Source organism: Camellia sinensis, chromosome 1 (genome assembly GCF_055761805.1).
Source record: "Camellia sinensis isolate YWXY chromosome 1, ASM5576180v1, whole genome shotgun sequence".
Taxonomy (NCBI): Eukaryota; Viridiplantae; Streptophyta; class Magnoliopsida; order Ericales; family Theaceae; genus Camellia; species Camellia sinensis.
In genome coordinates, this window is record NC_138961.1 from 222,456,257 (window position 1) to 222,479,790 (window position 23,534).

At 28.3% G+C, this 23,534-nt stretch overlaps 1 protein-coding gene across 1 annotated transcript; it reads left to right on the forward strand.

Moving 5' to 3' along the window:
* The first annotated feature begins 8,759 nt into the window (after positions 1-8,759).
* LOC114292973 (methylesterase 10) lies at positions 8,760-13,383 on the forward strand. Its single transcript, XM_028236981.2, has 3 exons — positions 8,760-10,318; positions 11,272-11,409; positions 13,004-13,383. The coding sequence occupies exons 1-3, from the start codon at positions 9,947-9,949 to the stop codon at positions 13,283-13,285; spliced, it is 792 nt and encodes a 263-aa protein (XP_028092782.2). The 5' UTR covers positions 8,760-9,946; the 3' UTR covers positions 13,286-13,383.
* Positions 13,384-23,534: the final 10,151 nt, after the last annotated feature.

A 23,534-nucleotide genomic window follows, 5' to 3' on the forward strand; every position in this document is an offset into this window, starting at 1 on the left:
TTCTTGTTAACGAAAGTATCCAGAGTTTTGCACATAATTTTATATCACCACTGACTTGACTACTCGTGATCATTGATTATTATTTAGAAATAATTGTTAAAAAAGAATAAGAAGAATAGGATCATTATCATCTATTCTATTATATAAAGTAAATAATTCATTTGAAATATATCTTTATCACATAGTTACAATTCTCAAAAAATGATAATAACATTATATTTTTCTCAAAAAATGTAACTAAATTTGCTTAACAATTACTATAAAGATTAAAGAATAATTTTTATAATAATTTGAATTGTTCATTTTATTAGATATTTCATGTATTTCATCTATATAAAAAAGTTAGATGAATATATCATGAAGTGCCTACAAAAATTACTTAAGTCAGATTACAAACCGGAGAGAATAACAATAATTGTTAGCTCAGTCTTCTAGTCATATAATAAAGTGTACATGTCATTTGTGTAAATATAATCACACATTCCCCCCCACAGTCCAAAGAATGCTTTCACATCCAATTTCCCCCACCCTAATAGGTAATACTGATCGGATCCTAAATGTTATATATTCGGCTCATTAATATATATTTTATTAGTTTATTAATTTGTATTATTTATAATTTTGTGTGATTTTTGTATATTTATATATGTTTTAGTGTTTGTACATTAATTATATAAATAATAAAATAAAAAATGAAAAAAAAAACAAAACAAACAAACAAAAGAGAGGCAGCTGGAAGCAATGGAAGCCAAAGTGAAAAGAAAGAAAAAAACATGAAAAGAAAGAAAGAGAAAAAGAGGCAGCCACGTCTCTCACACCTAAAACTGCAAATGAGTCGAGCCAAATTTTTGAATGTTCAAACTCGTTTATTAAGTATTAGTCGAGCTCGAACTCGAGCCAAGCTCTAGTCAAGCTTAAAAAATCAAGTTCGAGCTTAGCTCGTCAAAATTTATTGAACTCGAGCTTGAATTTGAAAAAAAATTAAATTTAAATTAATCTACTTATTAAGATAAAAAAATACAAAATTATGGGTAAAATATATAATAAGACTTATATTAATAATAAATTTCATCAATTAAATATGTAAATTTATACAAACACTAAACATAAATAAAAAGTAAAATAGATTATTGAAAATTTATTTAATATATTATTAAAAATAAATATTAATTTATTTATTTTTATATTCACAAACCTTATTGAGCCAAGCTTAGGGTTACTCGAGCTCAGCTCGATTAATAAATGAGCTTAAAAATCGAGCTCGAGCTCGTTTATTTAGTAAACGAGTCAAGCTCACACGAGTTTTAAACAAGCTTGAGCTGTTCATAAACAATTCGGTTCATTTGTAACTTTTCTCACACCCTTCAATCACTCAAATTATATATATATATATATAATAAAATATTGTATTATATTATTTTGTTTTATTTTGCACGTGGAATGTTATAAAAGAAGAAGAAAAGAAGAAAAGAAAGAAGAGAAGGGGGGAGCAGGCGGAGGCTTCGGCCAAGGAAGCAGAGCGTTGCAGCCCAAAGGAAGAGAAAGAGAGGAAAAGAAAGGGAAACTGGGAAAGTGTAATTTATATATATTAGAGTGTGGTAGTTATATAGATATTAAGAACTAATATTCTCATTTTAGGGTGGAGATGAAATTCTGACCAAATAATGGGGGTGAGTTGTATTTAGTATTTTTAATTTTGATTTGATTTGAATAAATTGTTTAATTTTTAGATCTTTTTGAGCAATAAATGTTTTATTCAAATCATGTTATACAATTATTTTAACTGCTGTGTATTAAAATTGTTAGATGAGTCATACCTAATAAAACGGGTCGTGCATCAACTTTCGTCTAGTTTATTGGTGACAGTCCGTGTTAAGCGAAGATGATTAATGACTTTTTGGTTTTAATATACAAATTCTCTTGACGATGTATTTCTGATTAACTTATATCATTTTATCCAAATTAATGATATTTTAAAAATTAATACAATAAACCCCTGATTATAAGGTTAGTGGTAGATTCAAAATCTTGAAAAATTTCTTATTTTATTTTATTTATTTTATGTTTTATTAATTTTAATTTTATTATTTTCAAAATTAATTTTCTTAAATTACTTTAATTATTATTTTTGTATCAAAACAATTCAATTACTCCCTGAGAATCGACACTTGATCTTAACCACTATTCTACGGAGTAGTTATTTTTACTTGGTTTTAAATAAAATATTTTTGTGTGCAAATGATCATATCAAATTTTGGTGCTGTTGTCGGGAATTAAAGATAAGTTGTCTGATTCAAAGGTAATTTTTATTGTAATTCATTTTTTTAATTTTAATATATATATATATATATATATATATATATATATTTTCTTGTGCAGGTGTTACTAATATTTTCTTTTTCTTGTGATTGTCTTGTGCAGGAGAACTAAAAAAATACAAAAAATAAAAAATAAAAAAAATCCATAATGTGACACAAAGAAAATACACGTGCTGGACACTGTGGATGACCTTTGTTGAACACGTAACTTTGATGATTAAAAAAAAAAAAATTCAGGCTACTAGCATTTATTTTATTGTATTTTTTTTCTTTCTTTCTTTGGGGGGCCTTATACCCCTTTTTATTTTTATCGCACTTTTATTTATCGCAATTTACCTATCGTACTTTTGTTCTATTTTGTTTTGTACTAATTTGCAAGTTTTTCTTTAGTGTGTTTTTGAAGGAAAAAGAAAGAAAAAAGAAGTTAGTTGAGCATTCTTGTGAAATCTTTTTGACAAAAGTAAAGGTTAGAGCTATCTAGTGTTTTGAAGCCTTATGTATAGTAGAGTTATGGTGTATTTTGGAAATAATTCTTGGGGATATAAGAGTCAACATTTTGATTATTTTGAAAACCCTTTTGATTATGTTCAATATCAACATGAAACTCCATCACCTCAATATTCTCCCCATTTTGAAAAGAGAGTGTTGCAAATTCTTCACAGTACACAATTGTTACACTCCCAAATCCTACCTCAACATAATTCAGATCATGAGGATAGAGTGTTAACATTTCTTTAAAGCAGTTTAGAGTCCACCTATGAGTTGTTGCATATCCAGAGTCAATCGTTTGCCAAAATAGAAGCCCATTTAGAGCAAATAGCTAAAATTTTCGATAGGGAAGAAGAAACCGTCTCTCGTTTTTTAATAGAAAATTCTTTAGGAGAGTTTCTAGCTCATTTTGATTTTGATGACAGTAATATGGATGAGCCATTGTTTATCCCTTTCAAATAATCATATTTTTCTTTCCTCAGGTAATACTGATGAGTTTTTAGATAAGGTTGAGACAATCTCCATGGATACTCCACCTAATTATCCAATGTCTGAGGAAATAATGAGTGAGTTGAGTGGATTTGACAATGATTTGGATTGGGATTTCGCGATTGGCGATGATATTTTGATCTTTGTTTCTATGGTATGTTTACATGATTTTCTATTAAAAGACAGATACCCTAAATTTGTATATATTACTTCTACTCTGTTAAAAGATGATTTTGTAACTCACTTTTGTCTACTCTTGGACGGGTCAAATAATTTCGGCTGGGATGATCCATATTTCATAAATCATAAGAAGCGGAAAAAGTGGAATAGACGAGTATACCTTTGAAGGGAACCGCAAAGTAAGACTAAAGAAACTTGGTCTGAGACGGGTTACTTACAGGAGGATAAAATTTTTAGCCCTAAACTGTCTTGGAATCTGACAATAAAAGAGTAATTTTTATTTTATTGTGTTTTTCTTCCTTTTTACTATTTTTGTCAATGCTTGGTAGGGGTGGCCACTGGGCGGGATTTTTTTCCCCACTACGGGTGGGATTTTTTCCCCTTATCTAAGGTCCCGCGGATACCCGACATCCATGGATACCGGTCCACAATTTAAATTGAGAGCTCAAACAATAAAAGTAATTAATAAAATAAAAAAATCAATCAAACATACGGTGAAAAAAAAAATTGTCAATGAGGAAATTTCTAGTTTATACATGAGTTCCTTTGGCATCATTTCATGTTCCAACAAATCATAAACAAAGTAGCTATTATATATGTACAGAGAGAGAGAGAGAGTAATGAATATATATGCAGAACTTGAAAGAGTTTAAAGTAACACCACTTTAAGAACTTAAAATAACCTATGATTGAGAGAGAATAGAAAAATATAGCATTGTAATTGTACACCTGTAGTAATTTTTTAGTCAAGAAAAGTGAACCAAATCTTCATGTGAGAAACCGAGAGGGAGACCAACAGGAAGTTCAAATAGTAGAGCAGAGCAAATGGGTATCTCATGTCTAATAAAGAAAGGGGGTTTTTTATATATAAAAGAGCTGAGACGTTTAGTATTCTTTTTTTTTTTTTTTAATTTAATTATACTAAATATATATTATTAATTATATCGGATCAGATTTGAATCGGAGAGGTGATACCCGCCCTCCGCTTCACGTGAGCAAAATGTAATCCACCCCCACCTTGCATAAGTGTCATGTCAAGTAAAACCTGTCTCATTCCCCACGAGTGTGGGCGGTCTCCGCAGGTCGGGTTAAAATGGTAGTGCTTGGTAGTATGTGTTATTGGAGACAATGTCATTTAAGTTGGGGGAAAAGGTTGTGTGTGTTTATTTTGTTTTTTTATTTAGGGTTTTATGTTTATTTATTTTTAGTTTGTGTGTTTATTTTTATTTTTATTTTCTTTGTATTTTGAAAAAAGAAGGTTAAAAAAAAATTGTCTGCAATTGTTCGTGTTTAAAAATAAAAATAAAAAAAACTAATTTTTTTTCTTTGTGTTTTTGTTACGTGCTGTGTTACATGAGTGTGGTTTTTTATTTTTTATTTTTTTTAAAAAAAATTTCTTTATATGTGCGGTTGTTTGTGTTAATATATATATATATATATATATATGTATATATTTGTGTGTTGCGTGTGGTGTTTTTAAAAAAATTGAAATTAATTGTTAATTTTGTTACCTTAGCATTTTAATTATATTTTAGTTTGTTATACTATTTTTTAGTTACAAATAATTTTGTGTCTCATCTCAAATGATGTGCACATGGACATAGCCGCTTAAATATTCTTTGATTAATTTTTGGACTTAGACTTGAAATCTTGATGTCTAATGTGGAAGCTATAACCCGTGTAAAATTTTGAGTTTATCATTCTTTTTGGAGGGTTATATTACATTTACTCTTAATTTTTTTTTGACAACTCATTATGTCATTGTTAAGTCTCATTATTTTTTCAAATTGGCCGTAAACATTGAAATTATCATTTTTATGCAATTTTGTCCGTGTAACATATAAATTATCCTATATTTTGATAAATAATTTTAGGCTATCTTTCTATATTTGAGCTTTATTAAAAAAATAAAAAAAAAATTTCTTATTTCAATTATCGCTAGTTAGCTCATTGGGCCTTTATAGATTTTTTTTATTTTTATTATTCATTTAGTCTTTTCTTCCGATGTCTCAATAATGGATTTTTTCTGTTATTTTGGGAGGAAGATATCTTCTGAGTGGAACAAGAAAATTGTAAAAAAAATATTTTTACTTCTATGTTAAAAAAAAAAAAAGAATAAAAAAAAGAGAAAAAAAAAATATAACAACAGAATAGAGAGTATGGTTGTGAATCATATATATATATATATATATATATATATATATATATATATATTTAAAAAAGAGTTAAAAGGACGGGTTAGTGAAGTAATGTTCTACATATGCTGCATTAATTTGATTTATTTCTTGGACACCTGTTTTCACCCTCTACCCAATTCTATAAATAATTCCCATTGACCCAACATTACAACCAAAAAATAAAGTTCTATTTGATCTCGGGATTAGTATGCTTTTTCAAATGACAAATTGACATAATTTCATTATTTTCGGCTTTCCTATCACGAAACTATGTATATATATATTTTTATTTTTTTATGTTGGAAAAAATGAATTTTTGGTGACTTTAATTAAATATTGAAGTGGATCCCAACAATCTATTGTGTTGGGTTCAAGTAGGTCTAGATACTTTGCAATAAGATCTTTACACCACAAATAGAATAGCCAAAAACTATTGAGAATTGAATGAGAAATTGCCCCATGAAGTTAGCTTCATGAAAGAGTTAATGGGGTTTGTAACTTCTGCATTTATTGTAGAGGTTAATAGTGTATTAATGGGGTTTGTAACTCCTGGCTTTATTGCAGAGGTTAATGGTGCATTAGTGACAAGCCATAAAGGCTGGAGGCTTCTCCTCTCTCCCCTATATATGTATAAATTGAGACCCTCCTGTCAAGTCTCAAACACAGAAATTATTTCTTCCATTCTTTAGTCAGTTTGCCAGAAATTTCTTATTGTGAGAGAGTGCTGCTATTGTCAGTTCGCCAAAGCTAACAGAAGGTGTTTCTAAGTTAGCCTGTTTAAACCATTTTATCTTGGGAGACAGAAGTCGATGTTCCTCCAGCACTCACGGTGAGGCGGCTAATCTGTTTTAAGGATACTGTGGTATCACACATAATTTGCTTTGATTTCTTATTATCATATTCAGATTAAATATATTCTTATATTAGTCTTGTTTCATATTATGCTCTATGATGTAATTTATCAAGTATAGTTTTATTTGATGTTCTTTCAGTTAATTTAATAAAACATAAATTTATTTATTTTGTTTCAATTACCCAATTTAAACACCATTTTATACAACATTTTTCATTGCTAATTGTGAGAAATTTTCGTTTTGTTAAACATAAGTATTCTCTCACATATATACACTGGTGAGTTGAACCATTTTAGAATGTTTCATTCGTTGAGAGTAAACGACAGAGAATTGAGTTGAAGCATGCTTATGATAGAACTAGAGTCTTATTTCATTTTGAGACTAAATAATATTTTTGTTGGCTATAATTTACACACACACACTGAGATTTGAGATATATAAAATTATTTTTATTGATTGCTAGTATTCTAAATTCTGATAATTCTTTTACTAATATATTAAAATTAACAATTATCTCTGTAAAAAAAGAAAAAAATTGAATTCTCTACAAACCCTCACGAGACTACAATTTGTCTATTAGGATAACTTAAGGGTTCAAAGGCTAGTTGCATACGCTAAATGTAATTGTGTTCTCTACGAAAATGGTATAGATAAATTTTATTTTATTGTGTTTTTAGTTTTGTTTTGCTCGAAGACTAGCAAAATGTAAGTTCGGAGGTGTGATCGGATTCTAAATGTTACACATTTGAGCCATTAATATATATTTTATTAGTCCATTAATTGGTATAATTTTATAATTTTGTGTGATTTTTATGTCTATATATATATTAGTATTTATACATTAATTAGTATAAATAATATATTATATAAATAATAAATTAAAAAATGAAAAAAAAAACAAATAAAGGAGAGGCCGCTGAAAGCAATGGAAGCAAAAGTGGAAAGAAAGAAAAAAACACATGAAAAGAAAGAAAGAGAAAAAGAGGCCGCACGCCTCTCACACCCCTCTCGACCACTTAAATTATATATATAAATATATATATATATATATATATCTATTGACCAGAAATTTTTTGAAAATGTCGTATATACATTTGTCCAATTAAGATATTTAGATTGTTTAAATCAGTTTAAATTATAAAATAACGGTTGTGATGTATGTTATTTTCTTGCTTCTCTGTCTTACTTTTTTCTTTTCTCACCCACCCTATCATGATCCTATGAATAATCTCTTGAATGATTCCATGATTCCACCTTCATCCCTTATTTATTTATTTTTAATTTTCCTCCCTTATTTATTTATTTTTTGTTTTCTCTTTTTTATTCATTTATTCACGGACACGGACACGAGCACGGGCATATACTAATATATATATATATATGTTGAGGCAATTCCATATCGCCTGGGAGGGACACTTACAACTAACTTATAAGCGTATTGGCCCCCTCCACCTTGTAAGAGGCCTTTTAAAACCGTGAGGCCGACGGGCGTCGTTTCGCCACCTCGCCAAAGTGGACAATGTTTTATCGAGGCGCGAGAAGCCAGTCACGTCAGTTTGGTGGCCCATGCAGGTCGTCCGGCAAACTCTCCCGCTGTTCGCGGCCCAGTCCGCTAGGGGGTTATGTTGAGGCAATTTCATATCGCCTGAGAGGGACACTTGCAACTAACTTATAAGCGTACTGGCCCCCTCCACCTTGTAAGAGGCATTTTAAAGCCGTGAGGCCGACGGGCATCGTTTCGCCACCTCACTAGAACGGATAATGTCTTACCAGGGCGCGAGAAGCCAGTCACGTCAATATATAATAAAATATTATATTATATTATTATATTTATTTTGTTTTGTTTTCTTTTGCAGGTTCAAGGTTATAAAAGAAGAGGAAGAGAAAGAAAGAAAGGAGGGGAGGGGGGAGCAGGCAGAGGTTTCGGCCAAGGAAGCAGGGAGAAAAAAAGAGAAAAATAGAAAGAAATGGAAGGTGGGAGAGTATAATTTTTATATATTAGTGTGGTATGAGTGTTAGGAAATAATTTTTCATCTTAGGGTGGAAATGAAGCCCTGATCAAATAATTGTGATTTATTATATTAAATATTTTCAGTTTTGATTTGATTTGGATAAATTGTATAACTTTTAGATATTTTTGTGCAATAAATGTTTTATTAAAATCATTTTATATAATTGTTTTCACTACAGTGTATTAAAATTGTTAGATGAGTCATATTTAGTAAGATGAGTCGTGCATCAACCTTAGTTTAGTTTAGTTTAGTGGTGACGGACCGTGCTAAGTGAAGATGATTTGTAACTTTCTGGTTTTAATATACAAATTCTCTTGACGATATATTTTTGATCAACTTATATAATTTTATCCAAATCAATGATTTTTTGAAAACTAATACAATAACCCTTGATTATAAGGTTAGTGGTAGATTCCAAACCATAAGAAATTTCTTATTTTATTTTATTTATTTTATGTTTGATTAATTTTAGTTTTATTAATTTCAAAATCAATTTTCTTAAATTGCTTTAATTATTATTTTTGTATCAAAACAACTTGATTAGTCTCTAAGGATTGACACCTGGTCTTAATCACTATTTTACAGAATAGTTATTTTTACTTCGTTTTAAATAAAATATTTTGATGCACAAATGACCATATCAAATACCATATCAAAACATTTAACTCAAAATTAATTTGCAATAAATACAGAGAAATTAACAATATATTAGACAAATTTGAGTAACTTAGATTAATGACGTGAGATTAAAGTTTAATAAAATTATTTACAAATTTAAATATATAAAATAACAAACACAATTCGCTAGTCATGATACAAAACCACATATGAGAAAAAATGGTGTTGTTGCACGAGCTGCACATCAAAATATGGTCATAATAACATTTATTATTATGACATAACCATTTTAAAATTATCATCTTATCTATTATACAAATTATAAAAATTTAAAATTTTTAAAATTATACTATATTATCTATTAGTATAGTAATTGATATAACAATTGAGTAATACTAGAGACCCCAAATATTCTACCAAAAGTTTTACCAAATGTCTCACATGGATGTGGGACCCACACAATGTGAGTCCCACACATTTGATAAAATTTTTGATAGAATTTTTAGAGCCTCTAACATTTTTGATAACAATTAATACATATAATATTATTAAAAAAATATTTAATTGACAATAAATGAGTCATAAACATTTTTTCTTTTATTGTAATTATTATGTTTCTGACTATTGTCATGTAAGACAACGACTATGACCTGTGGTTGTTCTTCTACTGTTAATTATATACCCTACAAAGTGTGAAACTTCTCATCCCCACACAAATAATCCCTCTTTAACTCTTTTTTGTCTTCCATTCCTTCAATGATCCTATAAACCATTCATAAATCCAAAACTAAAGACAACAAGAATCATCAATGGAGGAGAGTGCAAAGCACTTTGTTTTGGTTCATGGAATTTGCCACGGAGCATGGTGCTGGTACAAGCTAGCCACTCTGCTCCGGGCGGCGGGCCACCGTGTCACCGCCCTCGACCTGGGTGGTTGTGGGGTGGACCCAAGAAGGCTCGATGAGATGGCTTCGATCTCCGACTACTTGCAGCCCTTGATGGAGTTTATGGCCTCTTTGCCTGATCGTGATGATGAGAAGGTGGTTTTGGTGGGGCACAGCTATGGTGGGCTTGGCATTTCTCTGGCTATGGAGAGGTTCCCTGAGAAGATCTCGGTTGGTGTTTTCATCACAGCCTACATGCCCAACTGTCAACACCCTCCTGCTACTCTCATACAAGAAGTAAGTAATACAAATTCTTCATTATAACCCTTACAACAACTCTTATGTGATTGATCTTTTCAGATTGTTTTCCTTAAAATTTTATGTTTCAAGTGTCAACTTCATAGCCAAAATTTAAAAAGAAAAATTATGTGCATAATTAATTACATGAAAAAATAATTTCTAGTGTTAAAAAATTTTATGTTGAAACAAACGGAGGTTAAAAAGAAATACATTTACTCCAGTTAGGTATTGTGTTGTTAGGTCTCAGTTTGTTGGGCCTATCTGGAAATCAATTTTGTTAATTTCGAATCATTCATCTTATAAGATTTACTGAACATACTATCTATATAAAAAAATTAAGATAATTCTAAGAGCTAGATAGTATCTAATCATCTTAATTTTTTAACTAGATATTTTGCTCAAGTAGTTCTCTTAAGCTAGTGATTGATATTATCAAGGTGGAGCCACCAAACTCAACAACAGCACGCCGAGCTAGAGAGAACCCATTTCGAACTCAAAAATTAAAAATAAAATTATTAGATAGGTCTGCCTCATATTTTACATGATATATTCTTACAATTCTATTAGTTATAGATCCATTGTTTCTTATTTTTTTCCCTATATATTATATAAAACAACCAATATAATTGGAAGGGAATATAGTCTAATTGAAATTCTTGGAAGAGAGGATAATTTCTCCAAAAATAAATGTTAGTTAATTGATTTTTGCACTAAATTGCTATTCTAACTCGAAAGTTAAATCTATTTTTAAATTTAATAATGTGACAATCAATTAAAATATTTAAAGTAACTTACTCTTTTATATCTTCTTCAATCATTAATAAATTATTTTTCTTATACATCATTAAATCCAAAAAATAAATTTAAAAAATAGGGTTACATATCATTTTCCATACAATTTTCATTTCAAAATAGTAATTATTTATTGCTTTTGTTTATGGATTATATAGTTCTTTAAGAGGAGCTCATTACACTCTACTAAGGATTGCCGATTTACATTCGATCAAGGCCCAGAAAATCCACCGACATCAGTAATCTTTGGTCCCGAGTACATGGCCACCAATGTCTATCAACATTGCCAAGCAAAGGTCAGTGTTTAAGGCAATTTAAGTAATGCTGTCGAGTAATTAAAGTTATAAAATTCAAAAATTAATGCAGATGTGATTGAATTAGATTATTTTGCACACATTCTGCTCTCCTATAGTGGACCCTACACCTAAAGTGAATCTACATAATATATTATTTTTTTATATTTTTCTGTGTCTAAATTTTTAATTTATGACATTATTAAAAAAGTTTCACAGAAAACTGCACCCAAAAAGAGTTCAAGTGATATTTTTGTAACTAAACCATTTTAATGGGCATTTTGTATTTTTGTAAGAAGGTGATAAAAAAATAAAAAAAAAACCATTCATCTCATTTTAGATGAAATTTCTTTAAAAGTTAAAATAAAATGACTTTCACATAGTTTTCATATGAAACAAAGTGAAAAGGTTATATAAAAAATCATTTTCTTAAATATATATATTTTTATACTAAACACAGACTATACAACTCAAATTAATAAATACACGTGAGAATCATTTTCTTTTTGTTTAGAAAAAAAAATTACGCTCGATTTAATCTGCATCTAATGTAGATAGAATCCAACTGGGTAAATTATAAATATACCTTTTGGGATTTGATTCACCCACTGTGATTTTAGAAATTATATTTCACCCCCTGAAATTTCTAATTTCACAACAAATTGTCTCTTTTATTAATAAATCATTAAGTCAATTAACGGTTTTTAATGATATTAGAAATATGTTTCAATTAGTAATTTATGTAATTTTATTATTATATAGGAGAGCAATTATGAATTTTATTTTTTTAGTTAATTCTGTTAAATAAAAAAATACTAACAAGAAGGTATTTGTAATTTTTCAAACTATATGGGACAATCTGTACTTTAAGCAAATTTTAGAGGGTGTATTTGTAATTTATCGGAATCTGAATTATATGTCTATTTCTATGCAGTGTTCTTTGTCCCTTTTAATTTTATTAGTTCATCCAGTTACTTTTACTGATATAAACAACCACATGAATCAATGAAATGTATATAAACTAAAGGGTAAACTACCAATAGGTCCTAATAGTTGGACTTCATTCCTATCAAGTCCTATTGAAAATAAGTCTTGATAAAATTGTCGCTAAAAATAATTTTTGTGTGACAATTTTTTATATATGTCGCTAAAAAATTAACAACTAGTGACTTTTTTGTCATGATTTTTATAAATTATCGCTAAAACTTATAATTAGTGACACTTTTTTTAAGATAAAATTTTCTCATAGGACCTATTAAATAAGAAATCCATTTATTAAGATCTACACGTAAGTACTCCTAAACTAAAAAAAAAAAAAAAGGAATAGAAGGAAGTAGGTGGCCTTATTCGATTATATGGCAATATGGAAAAGGTAAATTGAATCAAAGACCTAACTTTGGTTAAAACAAATGCATTTATACTATTTTCCTAATGAGGTTATTCGATTTTTTTTAATTGAATAACAATAAATATAAATAAATTTCTTAAAATTATTATTATTATTTTTTTAATTTGATAAGAAGACAATGGTCATCTCAAATGGAAAATTTTCTTCTAATAATGAGATTTGGGCCTAATTGGGTTGCGATTCATGCAGGACCTGGAATTAGCGAAGGCGTTAGTAAGGCCCAACAGGATGTTCTTCGATGACGTGGCCAAGGAATCGCTTCTAACAGAAGCGAGATACGGGTCGGTGAGTCGGGTTTACATAGTGTGCGAAGAAGACCAACTTATGAAACTCGAATTCCAGAAATGGATTATTCAGAACAGCCCACCTGATGAAGTCAAGTCCATTGCAAATGCTGACCACATGATCATCCTATCACAACCCCAGGAGCTTTTCCTCTATTTGCAGGAGATTTCTCAGAAATATCATTGATTTTACTTGAGTGTCTTTTAATAGATTAACCTCTATTTGGTAATCTCTAAATAAACAGTTTTTTTTTTTAAATTAAAATAGTCAAAAGTTAAAAAGTCTATTGGTTTGTTTAGTTATAATTTAAAAGCAAATTTTTCATTAAAAAAAAAATATATTTGAGAATTTTAGCAGCTTAAAAACATATTTTTTTAAATTTCATTGTGTATCTTTACTTATACCATATTAATGATGGTAATGTGGTAATTTTCTTTTTTTTTTTTTTTATCAAAAAGCAAAACTTTGGAAAAATTCATAAAGAGCTTTTTTTTCTTAACCAAAAAATAATTTTTGTAACAATTACCTAATGCATCAGCTTTTTAAAACTATGAAAATATTGAAAATCAAAAAATTACTTAAAGAAAATTGTTTTTGTTGAAGTTCACCAAAATTGAGGAAAGAAGTAACAGTAGCTGGTTTATACGGTAAGTAGGCTGTGCATCACTGAGATTGTGAAATTATTTTCAATTTTTTTTATCAATAAAAAAGGATTATATTGATGAAAAGCGAAATACAAAATATATTACGGCAAATATCATTAAAATAAGGCGGGTGCAAACTCATCACAGTGAGTAAGATCATCTCATTTGTTCTTGCTAGTTTGCCAATTTATTAAAGATGCCTAAAATTATTTTAAATTGACTAGTTCAAAAAAGGTGAAAGGAATTGAAAGTCTCAACCACTCCATGCACCATGACCATCATCATCATCATCAGTGGCGTGACTAAGAATTCAATCAAAAGAGACATAAATTAATAATAATATTCACTGTGTTTGGTTTAAGTTTTTTGGATTAAATTTTTTAAAAATTGAATTTTTTAATTTTCGTATTTTTTTGTTTTTAGTGAGTATTTTTAAAATTTTAAACATTTTTTTTTACTTTTTTTTAGATGCACCTTACTTAGATGTGTCTAAAAAGTAAAAAAATTGTGAAAAAATATTTTAAAAAATTAAGAAATACAAAAAATGTACTAAATTCTTATATTTTTTTTATTTTTGGTATTTATTGAATTTTTAAAAGATTTTTTTTACAATTTTTTTACTTTTTAGGTGTATTTATGTTAGGTGTGTCTAAAAAGTAAAAAATTTGCATAAAATATTTAAAAAATTCAGTAAAAACAAAAAACACGAAAAATAAGAGTGTAGAATTTTCTGAAAACTGTTTTTAAAAAATGGGAACCAAACAAAGTGATTAATTTTTTTTTCATAATAAACAACAATGAGATATTACTAAACTTAAATATTAAGAGTTCATTTGGATAAATGTGAATTTTAATTTAAAGGATTTGGGATTAAATTTTATACAAATATTAGGGAGTAACTATTTTATAGGTGGATTGGAAAATTAAAAAAGAAGATAAGTTAAGATAGAAATGATTTATTTTAGTAGAAAAGTTCTATAAAACGTACCGCAAAAAAAAAAAAGTGTCTGTCATATGTCGCAATTATGATTTTCGTGATTTTTAGTTATAACACATTATAGTGTTAGATATAATTTAGTTATAACTTCTTGTGGTTGTTATTTTGGTTATGACTATATATCAAGTAATAGTTAGTTATGACTCATTCTGATATTAATGATGACCTATTGTAATTTATGTTTTTTATTTTTTTATTTTTTATAATTGAAGATGTGTTACTTGATTATAATTTACATAGTGGTCATTTTAGTTATGAATAGAAAGAAACACATGGAAGATAAACTTCACATGTCAAATGTAACTAACAATCCAATAAATTCCATATCTTCATTGACATTAATTATGTTTGCATGTCAATAATGATAGACATCAATTTATCTATACTATATATTAAGCAAAAAGGGGGTTTAACCCCCAAGGTCTGTAGGAACTCTAATATGCCAATTCTAATTTTCTAATTTTTTGTTTTTCTAAAAAAAAATTTAATCTCAGCATTAATTAACTTCTCTCAACTCACAAGACTTTTTGACTTCTCTCATAATTATTGCAGTACATTTTTCAAAATAAATAATTTGTATATTAAAAAAATTTAAAACAAATATAAATATCTATATCTATATCTATATCTATCTATTTATTTATATCTATCTCTAACCCACAAGTTTTGTGGGAGTTTTAATATCTCAATCTAAATTTCTTGATTTTTTTATTTAAAAAAAAAAATCTTAACATTTATTAATTTCTCACAATCCCCAAGCCTTACCCTTAAAATAATACTTTAATGCATTAAGAATATGTAAAAAAAAAAAAATTATTGAAAAGTCCAACATATATGAATTCCTTAAAAAGTCCAAACATATATGATTATTATCCATTATAATAACACTTTAATGAATTAAGAACAAGCATAAAAAAAATTCCTTGAAAAGTACAACACATATGATTATTATCAAAATATTAAACTTTAATATAATATAAAAAAACAAGACATTTATTCAATGAAAAGTCTAACACATATAAGGGTAATGCTAGGGACACTAAATTTTCTACCAAATAAATGACAAAATATCTCACATGGGTGTGGGGTCCGCAATTTTGTGGGCCCCACACCCATGTGAGACATTTGGTCATTTATTTGGTAGAAAATTTGGGACCTCTAGCATTTTCCACACATATAATTATTATCAAAATATTAAACTTTAATATAATATAAAAAAGAAAAAAAAAAGAGAAGACATTTAAAAAAAAAGACATTTAAAAATCACAATTCACATATATATCCCCTGATCAACATTTATGACATTTTTTCAATCCACATGTCTTTCTACATGCTTACATTTATTGATTTGATCAAAATTCTCTAATTAGCATTAAAATCCCCTCATACAGATAATTATAGATACAACCCGTACATAGTTACTGCAGTACCCTTTTTAACTTCTCCTATACACTATGGTTAGTGATAAGATTGTTAAATTATTTTTATAAAAAATCTTAAAAAACATAATTTATATATTAAAAAAAATCTAAAACAAATATAAATATTTATAATTATCTCATGCATAGCACGGGTATCTATATCTATATTTGTATCTATATCTGTCCATATCTATATCTATACTATATATTATGCAAAAGGGAATTTTTAATCCCAAGCCTTGTGGGAGCTCCAATCTCTCAATCTAAATTTCCTATTTTTTGATTTAAAAAGAAAAATCTTATCATTTATTAACATCTCCCAACTCTCAAGTCTTACCCTCATAATAACACTTTAATGCATTAAGAACAAGCATAAAAAAAATTCTTTGAAATCTAACACATATGAATTCCTTGAAAAGTCCTAACACATATGATTGTTATTCCTCATAATAACAATTTAATGCATTAAGAACAAACATAAAAAAAAATTTCTTAACTTTAATATAATATAATAATAAAAAAAGACATTTCCTTGAAAAGTCCAATACATATGACTATTATCAAAATATTAAATTTTAATATAATATAAAAAAGAAAAAAAAGAAGACATTTAAAAAAAAAAAACATTTAAAAATCATAATTCACATATATAGATAATTGTAAACCCAATAAAATAGGATGGCATTCATGTCTATACGTTTTTTTTATAAGAACTCCTCTATTATAATAAGATAGCACTTTATTTCTCTCATCTTATAATCTATATATATATAGATTGCATTATATATTATCTATACTATATATTAAGCAAAATGGGGGTTTTTAACCCCTAAGGCCTGTGAGAGTTTCAATATTCCAATCTGAATTTTTTAAAATTTTTTATTTTTTATTTAAAAAAAAATCTCAGCATTTATTGATTTGGTCAAAATCCCCTAATCAGCATTTAAAATCCCATCATACAAATAAGTGTAGATACAATCCATGTATAGTTACTGCAGTATCCTTTTCAACTTCTCCCATACACTATGGTTAATGATAAGATTATTAAATTATTTTTATAAAAAATTTTAAAAAACATAATTTATATATTAAAAAAATCTAAAACAAATATAAAATATCTATAATTATCTTGCGCATAGCACGGGTGATAGGCTAGTCTAGATATAAGAAAAAGGGGATTTCTAACCCTCAAGCCTTGTGGGAGTTTCAATATCCAAATCTTAATTTTCTAAATTTTTGATTTAAAAAAAAAAATCTCAGCATTTATTAATTTTTTTTCCAATCCATATGCCTGCATTTATTGATTTAGTCCAAATCATCTGATCAGCATTTATTAATTTTTTCTAATCCACATGCCTTTTGAGAGCTTTGGTCAAAATCCCATCATACAAATAATTATAGATACAACCCGTGCATAGTTACTGTAGCACCATTTTCAACTTCTCACATACATTATGGTTAGTAATAAGATTGTTAAATTATTTTTATAAAAAATCTTAAAAAACATAATTTATATATTAAAAAAAATCTAAAACAAATATAAATATCTATAATTATCCCGTGCATAGCACGAGTGATAGGCTAGTATATTATATAAGGAAAAAGAGGTTTTTTTCTAACCCATAAACCTTGTGGAAGCTCTAATATCTCAATCTTAATTTAAAAAATTTTTGATTTAAAAAAAAAATCTTAACATTTATTGATTTCTTCTAATCCATAAGTCTTTTTGACTTCTTCTGTACATATTGCTACACTTTTCAACTTCTCCCATACATTATAATTAATGATGAGATTATTAAATTATTATTTTTTAAATCTAAAAAAAATAATTTGTGAATTAAAAAAAATATTTAAAACAAATATAAATCTATCTATCTATATTATATAAGTAAAGTGAGGTTTTCGTGAGGCGTATTGTGAGAGTTTCAAAACCTCATAATGAATTTGTGGAGTTATTGAATTAAAAAATAGTATTAGCTAATCCATTAAAGTAATAGTTTTCAAAATATTAATAATTTCGTAATTTATAGTTTTCAAAAGGAAAGATAAAAAAAAAAATTCTATAGCTTTCCAACCTAATCTTCTCCTACTGATTTTTATTTCCCTTAAAAAAAAAATTAAAAATTACTTCTTACTATATTACTATATTATTCATACCATATATAACTACTTTCAAATTTTTAAAATTCATGATAAAAATTAAGAACCTTCAAAATGTTTTGATTTAATTACACACATTAATTTCTTTTGTACATTTTTTTTTTCATTTTTTGATTTATTTGTACACTCATATGTACTAATATTTATGCATAAATTATATATATTTTAATACACGTGATGGGTGTGAAAAGGAATTAAATGTGTATAATCATAAGCACCCTCCCTATTAGCCACATTCATTGATTTTGTTTCCAAATAAATAAATAAATCTATATCTCATCAAATTAAATCTTTAGTTAATGGATTTTCACACTACTAAAAGACAATTTTTTAAGTATTTTTTATAATAGTAACTTCATTTCACAAATAATTAATTATTTTTATAATATTAAAACATTTTACGTGAAAATTTGTATTAAATAAAAATTTAATAAAATTTAAATTAAAAATTATGATTTGTTTTGAGACTTCATTTCTTTGATCAAGTTCTATACTAAAAATAAAATCTATGAACTAACTTAATCTCATTTTAAATAATTCTTTCAGATGTAAATATAATTTAATATTAGACATATTTAAGAATAAATATATAATTTCTTAATTGAAGTTTTAGAATATTAATAAATACGCCAAATATACATTCATATTTTTTTATTTTGGTTATAAAAACTTTTACCATATTTTTACCATTTTAAAAAATAAATAAGCAGGCAATGTAATGGTTGGACATGAACCAAAATGATTATCTAAAAATTGGATGTATAGCATAAAAATCAACCAAATCCAATTTCTACATTACTTTTAGTATTTGATCTAGTATTAGCTCATACACATCACAACTTAACAAATTATTAAACATAAACTTAAATTGATTATTATTAACTGTTTTAACTAATTAACTGATCTATTTTTAAATCTTCAACATTTTAGGTTGATTCAGTATTATATAATTTTTTCATACATAAATATACTTAATTATTTGTCTAATAATTTTTCATATATATATATATATATATATAAATTTTTTACACAAAATAAATAAATATGCCAAAAATATACATGCATTTTCTTATTTTTGGTATAAAAAATAACCATAATATATTTACCATTTTTTTTTTAAAAAAAAAAGTGGGTTAAGTGATCATGAATTGGGTATGAATAAAGATAATTCTCCAAGAATTTAAATGTAGGCATAAAAATTGATCTTAATCTAACATCTAAACAACTTTTAATGTTTAATGCTAGTACTATCCCTCAAATTAGTTCATAATATTCAAAACTTAAGAAATTATAATATAATTTAGACATAAAATTTAAATTAATTATTACCAATTTTTTCTATTAATTGATCGATCAAAATTTTAAATCAGTTACAAAATATGGTTGAAACAATGCCCATATTTTAGGTTGACCTTGAATAGTTTTTTCACACATAAATACACTTGACTATTCATATAATAATTTAAAATATAAATATAAAATTGTATCAAAGTTGTAATTTTTTTTAATAATTCTACATACATATTTATTCACCAATTTAAAAAAATAAATGAGTTAAGTGGTCATATTAAGGCATAGATTAAGACATTTCTCTAATGATTAGGTCATGACCAAACTAAGATAAATGTTGAGTCAATTAGATTAATTATGTCACTTCTAGTGTCTAACACAACTATAAATCCTCAAGCCAACTCTTATATATTTTATTTTAAAAATAACTAACATATATTTATTCACCAATTTAATATATAAACGAGTTAAGTGGTTCATATTTCGGCATGGAGTAAGATAATTCTCTAATAATTAAATCAGAACTAAGTTGAGATAAATGTTGAGTCAATTACATTATGTCACTTTTAGTGTCTAATACAACTATAAATCCTAAATAATTATAAATATAAATATAAAATTTTATCACAATTTTCATTTTTTTAATAACTATGCATAAAAATGTACATATTTATTATTTTATTATAAAAAATACGAACATATATTTATTCACCAATTTAATAAGTAAATGAGTTAAGTGGTTCATGTTTAGTCATAAACTAAACCAATTTTCTAATGATTAAGTCACAGCCAAGTTGAGATAAATGTTGAATCAATTAGATTATGTCACTTTTACTGTTTAGCACAACTATAAATCCTTAAGAAAACTCTTATAAATTTTATTATAAATAATATATATATATATATATATATATATAATTTAATAAATAAATGAGTTAAGTGGTTCATGTTTAGGCATAGACTAAGACAATTCTCTAATAATTAGGTCATGGCCAAGTTGAGATAAATGTTGAGTCAATTAAATTATGTCGCTTTTAGTGTTTAGCACAACTATAAATCCTTAATAATTTTAAATATAAATATAAAATTTTATCGAAATTTTAATTTTTTCAATAACTATGCATAAACATTATCGGAGAGGCGAAGAGATTTGTTGTTAGGAGGTTTTGAGGAAAGTGGTTCAGTTATTCATGAATGCAGAGGTCGTCTGAGTTTGTCTGAGATTGATGTACGCAGAGGTGGTGATGGAACTAGTGATATTGATCATAGTCCGTCGATTTCGGAGGTTGGTGTTAGTAAAGAAGAAGTTGATCGTAGAGGATCAGTTGTTATGGATCTAACAGAATTTTCTGATGTTTTATGAAATGTAATAACGAGTGTAAAAAATAGTGATGTGACTCAAGATGTAATAGTTGATGATAAGGGAAATGTAGTAAGTAAATAAAAGTTTGAGTGGTTTCATAAATAAAACTAATAATTTTTTTCATTAATCATGACAGTGGTTACATTAACATGAAACCATTCTCTCATTTTTTGGGACATTGTATCTAACCAATTACTGTCCCCATTAGTTAATATAATACAAGGAATTTCTCATTTAATAGTGAGATCTGGTTTGAATTTAACAAATACATGGAAGTCTCTCCGGCAACCTACTAAATTTTTCATTAATTCGGTAGGGATTGTCGAGTATTTGATGTCATCTATGACATTGTAGATGGCGTCTTGATCATAGTCCTTGAAGCTTATTCTGTTGGAGAAGTAATTGTGTCATCTGAGACTTCTGGCCCATGCAGTTTTTCCTGTTCTTGAGGGTCCTTCGAAGTAGAGAGAAATTGGGCGGATAGGTCGCTGTTCTGGTTCCTGTTATCCGAGGAGGAGGAGAGTTCTTCGTCATTATATATAAATTGTTGATATTATTTTTGTGTATCCCTAATTTAATCCAGTCATCTTCCTTCCAAATAGAGAGACAGCGATTTTGACATAACTCGTATTATACAAAATTTCGACTTACAAACAAAATATTATTTTCTACCCATTTTTTTTACTTCTTCATTGAAGAAAGGAAATGAATTAAAGGGACTAGTATATGGGGGCCTCTCTCTTTTGTAATGATCCCTCGAAAATGTTTTTTATTGGGGGTATTTTGTGACGTAATCAGTAGGACATCTTTCTTTGTAGAGTGCAAAGAATTGTTCCTCCATTTCTGCTTCTGCAAGTATTCCCCTCCAAAGTTCGTCTCTGTTCTTTGAAAGACTTTTCCCCTTCGATGAAAATTCTCCCCATTCTACGATGTCGCCCATTTTCTGTATATACTGTCGACTTGCTGTTGGAGAGTGGAGTTTTTCTATATTTGGATGATAGATTTTGCCGTTGGTTCTGGTGAGATCGAAAAATGTCGGGTTCGTAGTTTGGATCTTCTTTATACATTGAACAATAGCATGAAGGTGAGGGTTTCCATCTTCGTGGCGCTCCCTTGCGACAAGTATGTAGTGTAGCTGACAGGCTAGTTGGAGTAGGGATTGGAGGAGTTCCAAGAGTTGTTCTTTTGGGTATGGGCGTTGTGGGTAGGTGAGAAAAACATTCTTGGCATAGAAACGGAAAGAGGCTTGGCGAGGCATTTTGTAACGGTAAACAGTGAACTCACACCAACCGTACAAGGTCTCCCTATTAGTTAAAAAACCCGGTGTGAATGGTGTAAGTGGTGCAACTGGGGGGGCACTGTATTAATATTACCAACGCCTCTCCTTCTCGCTGATTTGGGCCGTCCATTGTTGTACTTATGGACACATGTATGGATGGGGTTAAAACAAAGTCACACCAGGGCCCATGTGTGAGTACTTTTGATTCTTTTGCCAGATAGTGCTATACATGTGTCACTTTTCTGGTGGTTTGCATGTGTAGACGTCCTCGAACGTCCCGGGCGGGAATCCCGTTTTGTTCGTTATGGGCTCATTACAGTTCGGACTCAAAAGTCACAGTCCTGTATCTAATCTTGCAGAGTGCAATGCAAGACCGATGAATCATCAAAAAGTCCAAATCTGACAAATCTTTTTTGAAAATAGATTTTTTTGAAAGAAGTACCAAACATGGACTGCTTTGCCAGATATAGAGTCGCCACCTAAATATTTTATTTTAGGGGAATTTAGGAAACCCTGACTCGTGCCTAAGGCCACGTGTTTGTCATCACCAAAGTTGCCTTGGCTCGAAAACTTGGGTACGATTGGGGAAGGTCACTTCGTGAGCACCCCTGCTCGCCCGATCAAAGATCGGCCTCTACTAACCATGCTATCGAGTTTTGAAAACATTATGCGTTCTTATTCCGGTTATTAGCCTAGATTTATTACGTGATGCGCACAGCATACAAGTATAGACCGGATCGCCTAAATTGGAATTAAACATTTCATGTTTATTTTTTAAAGCGGTTTGCTACTCGCAAGTAGGCTTAAAATACAGATTTTGCCACCCTCGGGTGGGCTTAGAAAACATGGTTTTGCCACTATCTAGTGGGCTTAAAACTCACAGTCAATGCATTTTTCCAATTCAGATAATCCAACCTTCACCCACAGGCATTCAGGCAGATATATTACATAAGCACATAGCCTCATGGTAAGCATGCTATCATGGCAATCACTCACACACATGCAAGGATGCTGAAACAAAAACACTTACCGAGTACTCTAAGCCAAAACAAAAAACTATGTTAGAAATTCATGCATGATCCTAACTATACAGAAATGCCTAATGCAACACTTGCAAAATGCAATTATAGTAGGCTCGGCTATTCTAAGGATGGCATGTGAAATGTTACAACTAACAAGTATTCATCTTGGAATTGAAATACAATGCAGTTAGTATGATGCGCCGAGCCTGGTGCATGCAAGACAGATGAATGAATGCAAACATGCGAGCATAAGTATGTT

Coding starts and splice junctions, on each gene's coding strand:
- LOC114292973 (XM_028236981.2), top strand. CDS start 9,947: ATGGAGGAGAGTGCAAAGCACTTTGTTTTGGTTCATGGAATTTGCCAC. Junction 10,319..11,271: donor CTGCTACTCTCATACAAGAA/GTAAGTAATACA, acceptor TGGATTATATAG/TTCTTTAAGAGGAGCTCATT. Junction 11,410..13,003: donor ATCAACATTGCCAAGCAAAG/GTCAGTGTTTAA, acceptor CGATTCATGCAG/GACCTGGAATTAGCGAAGGC.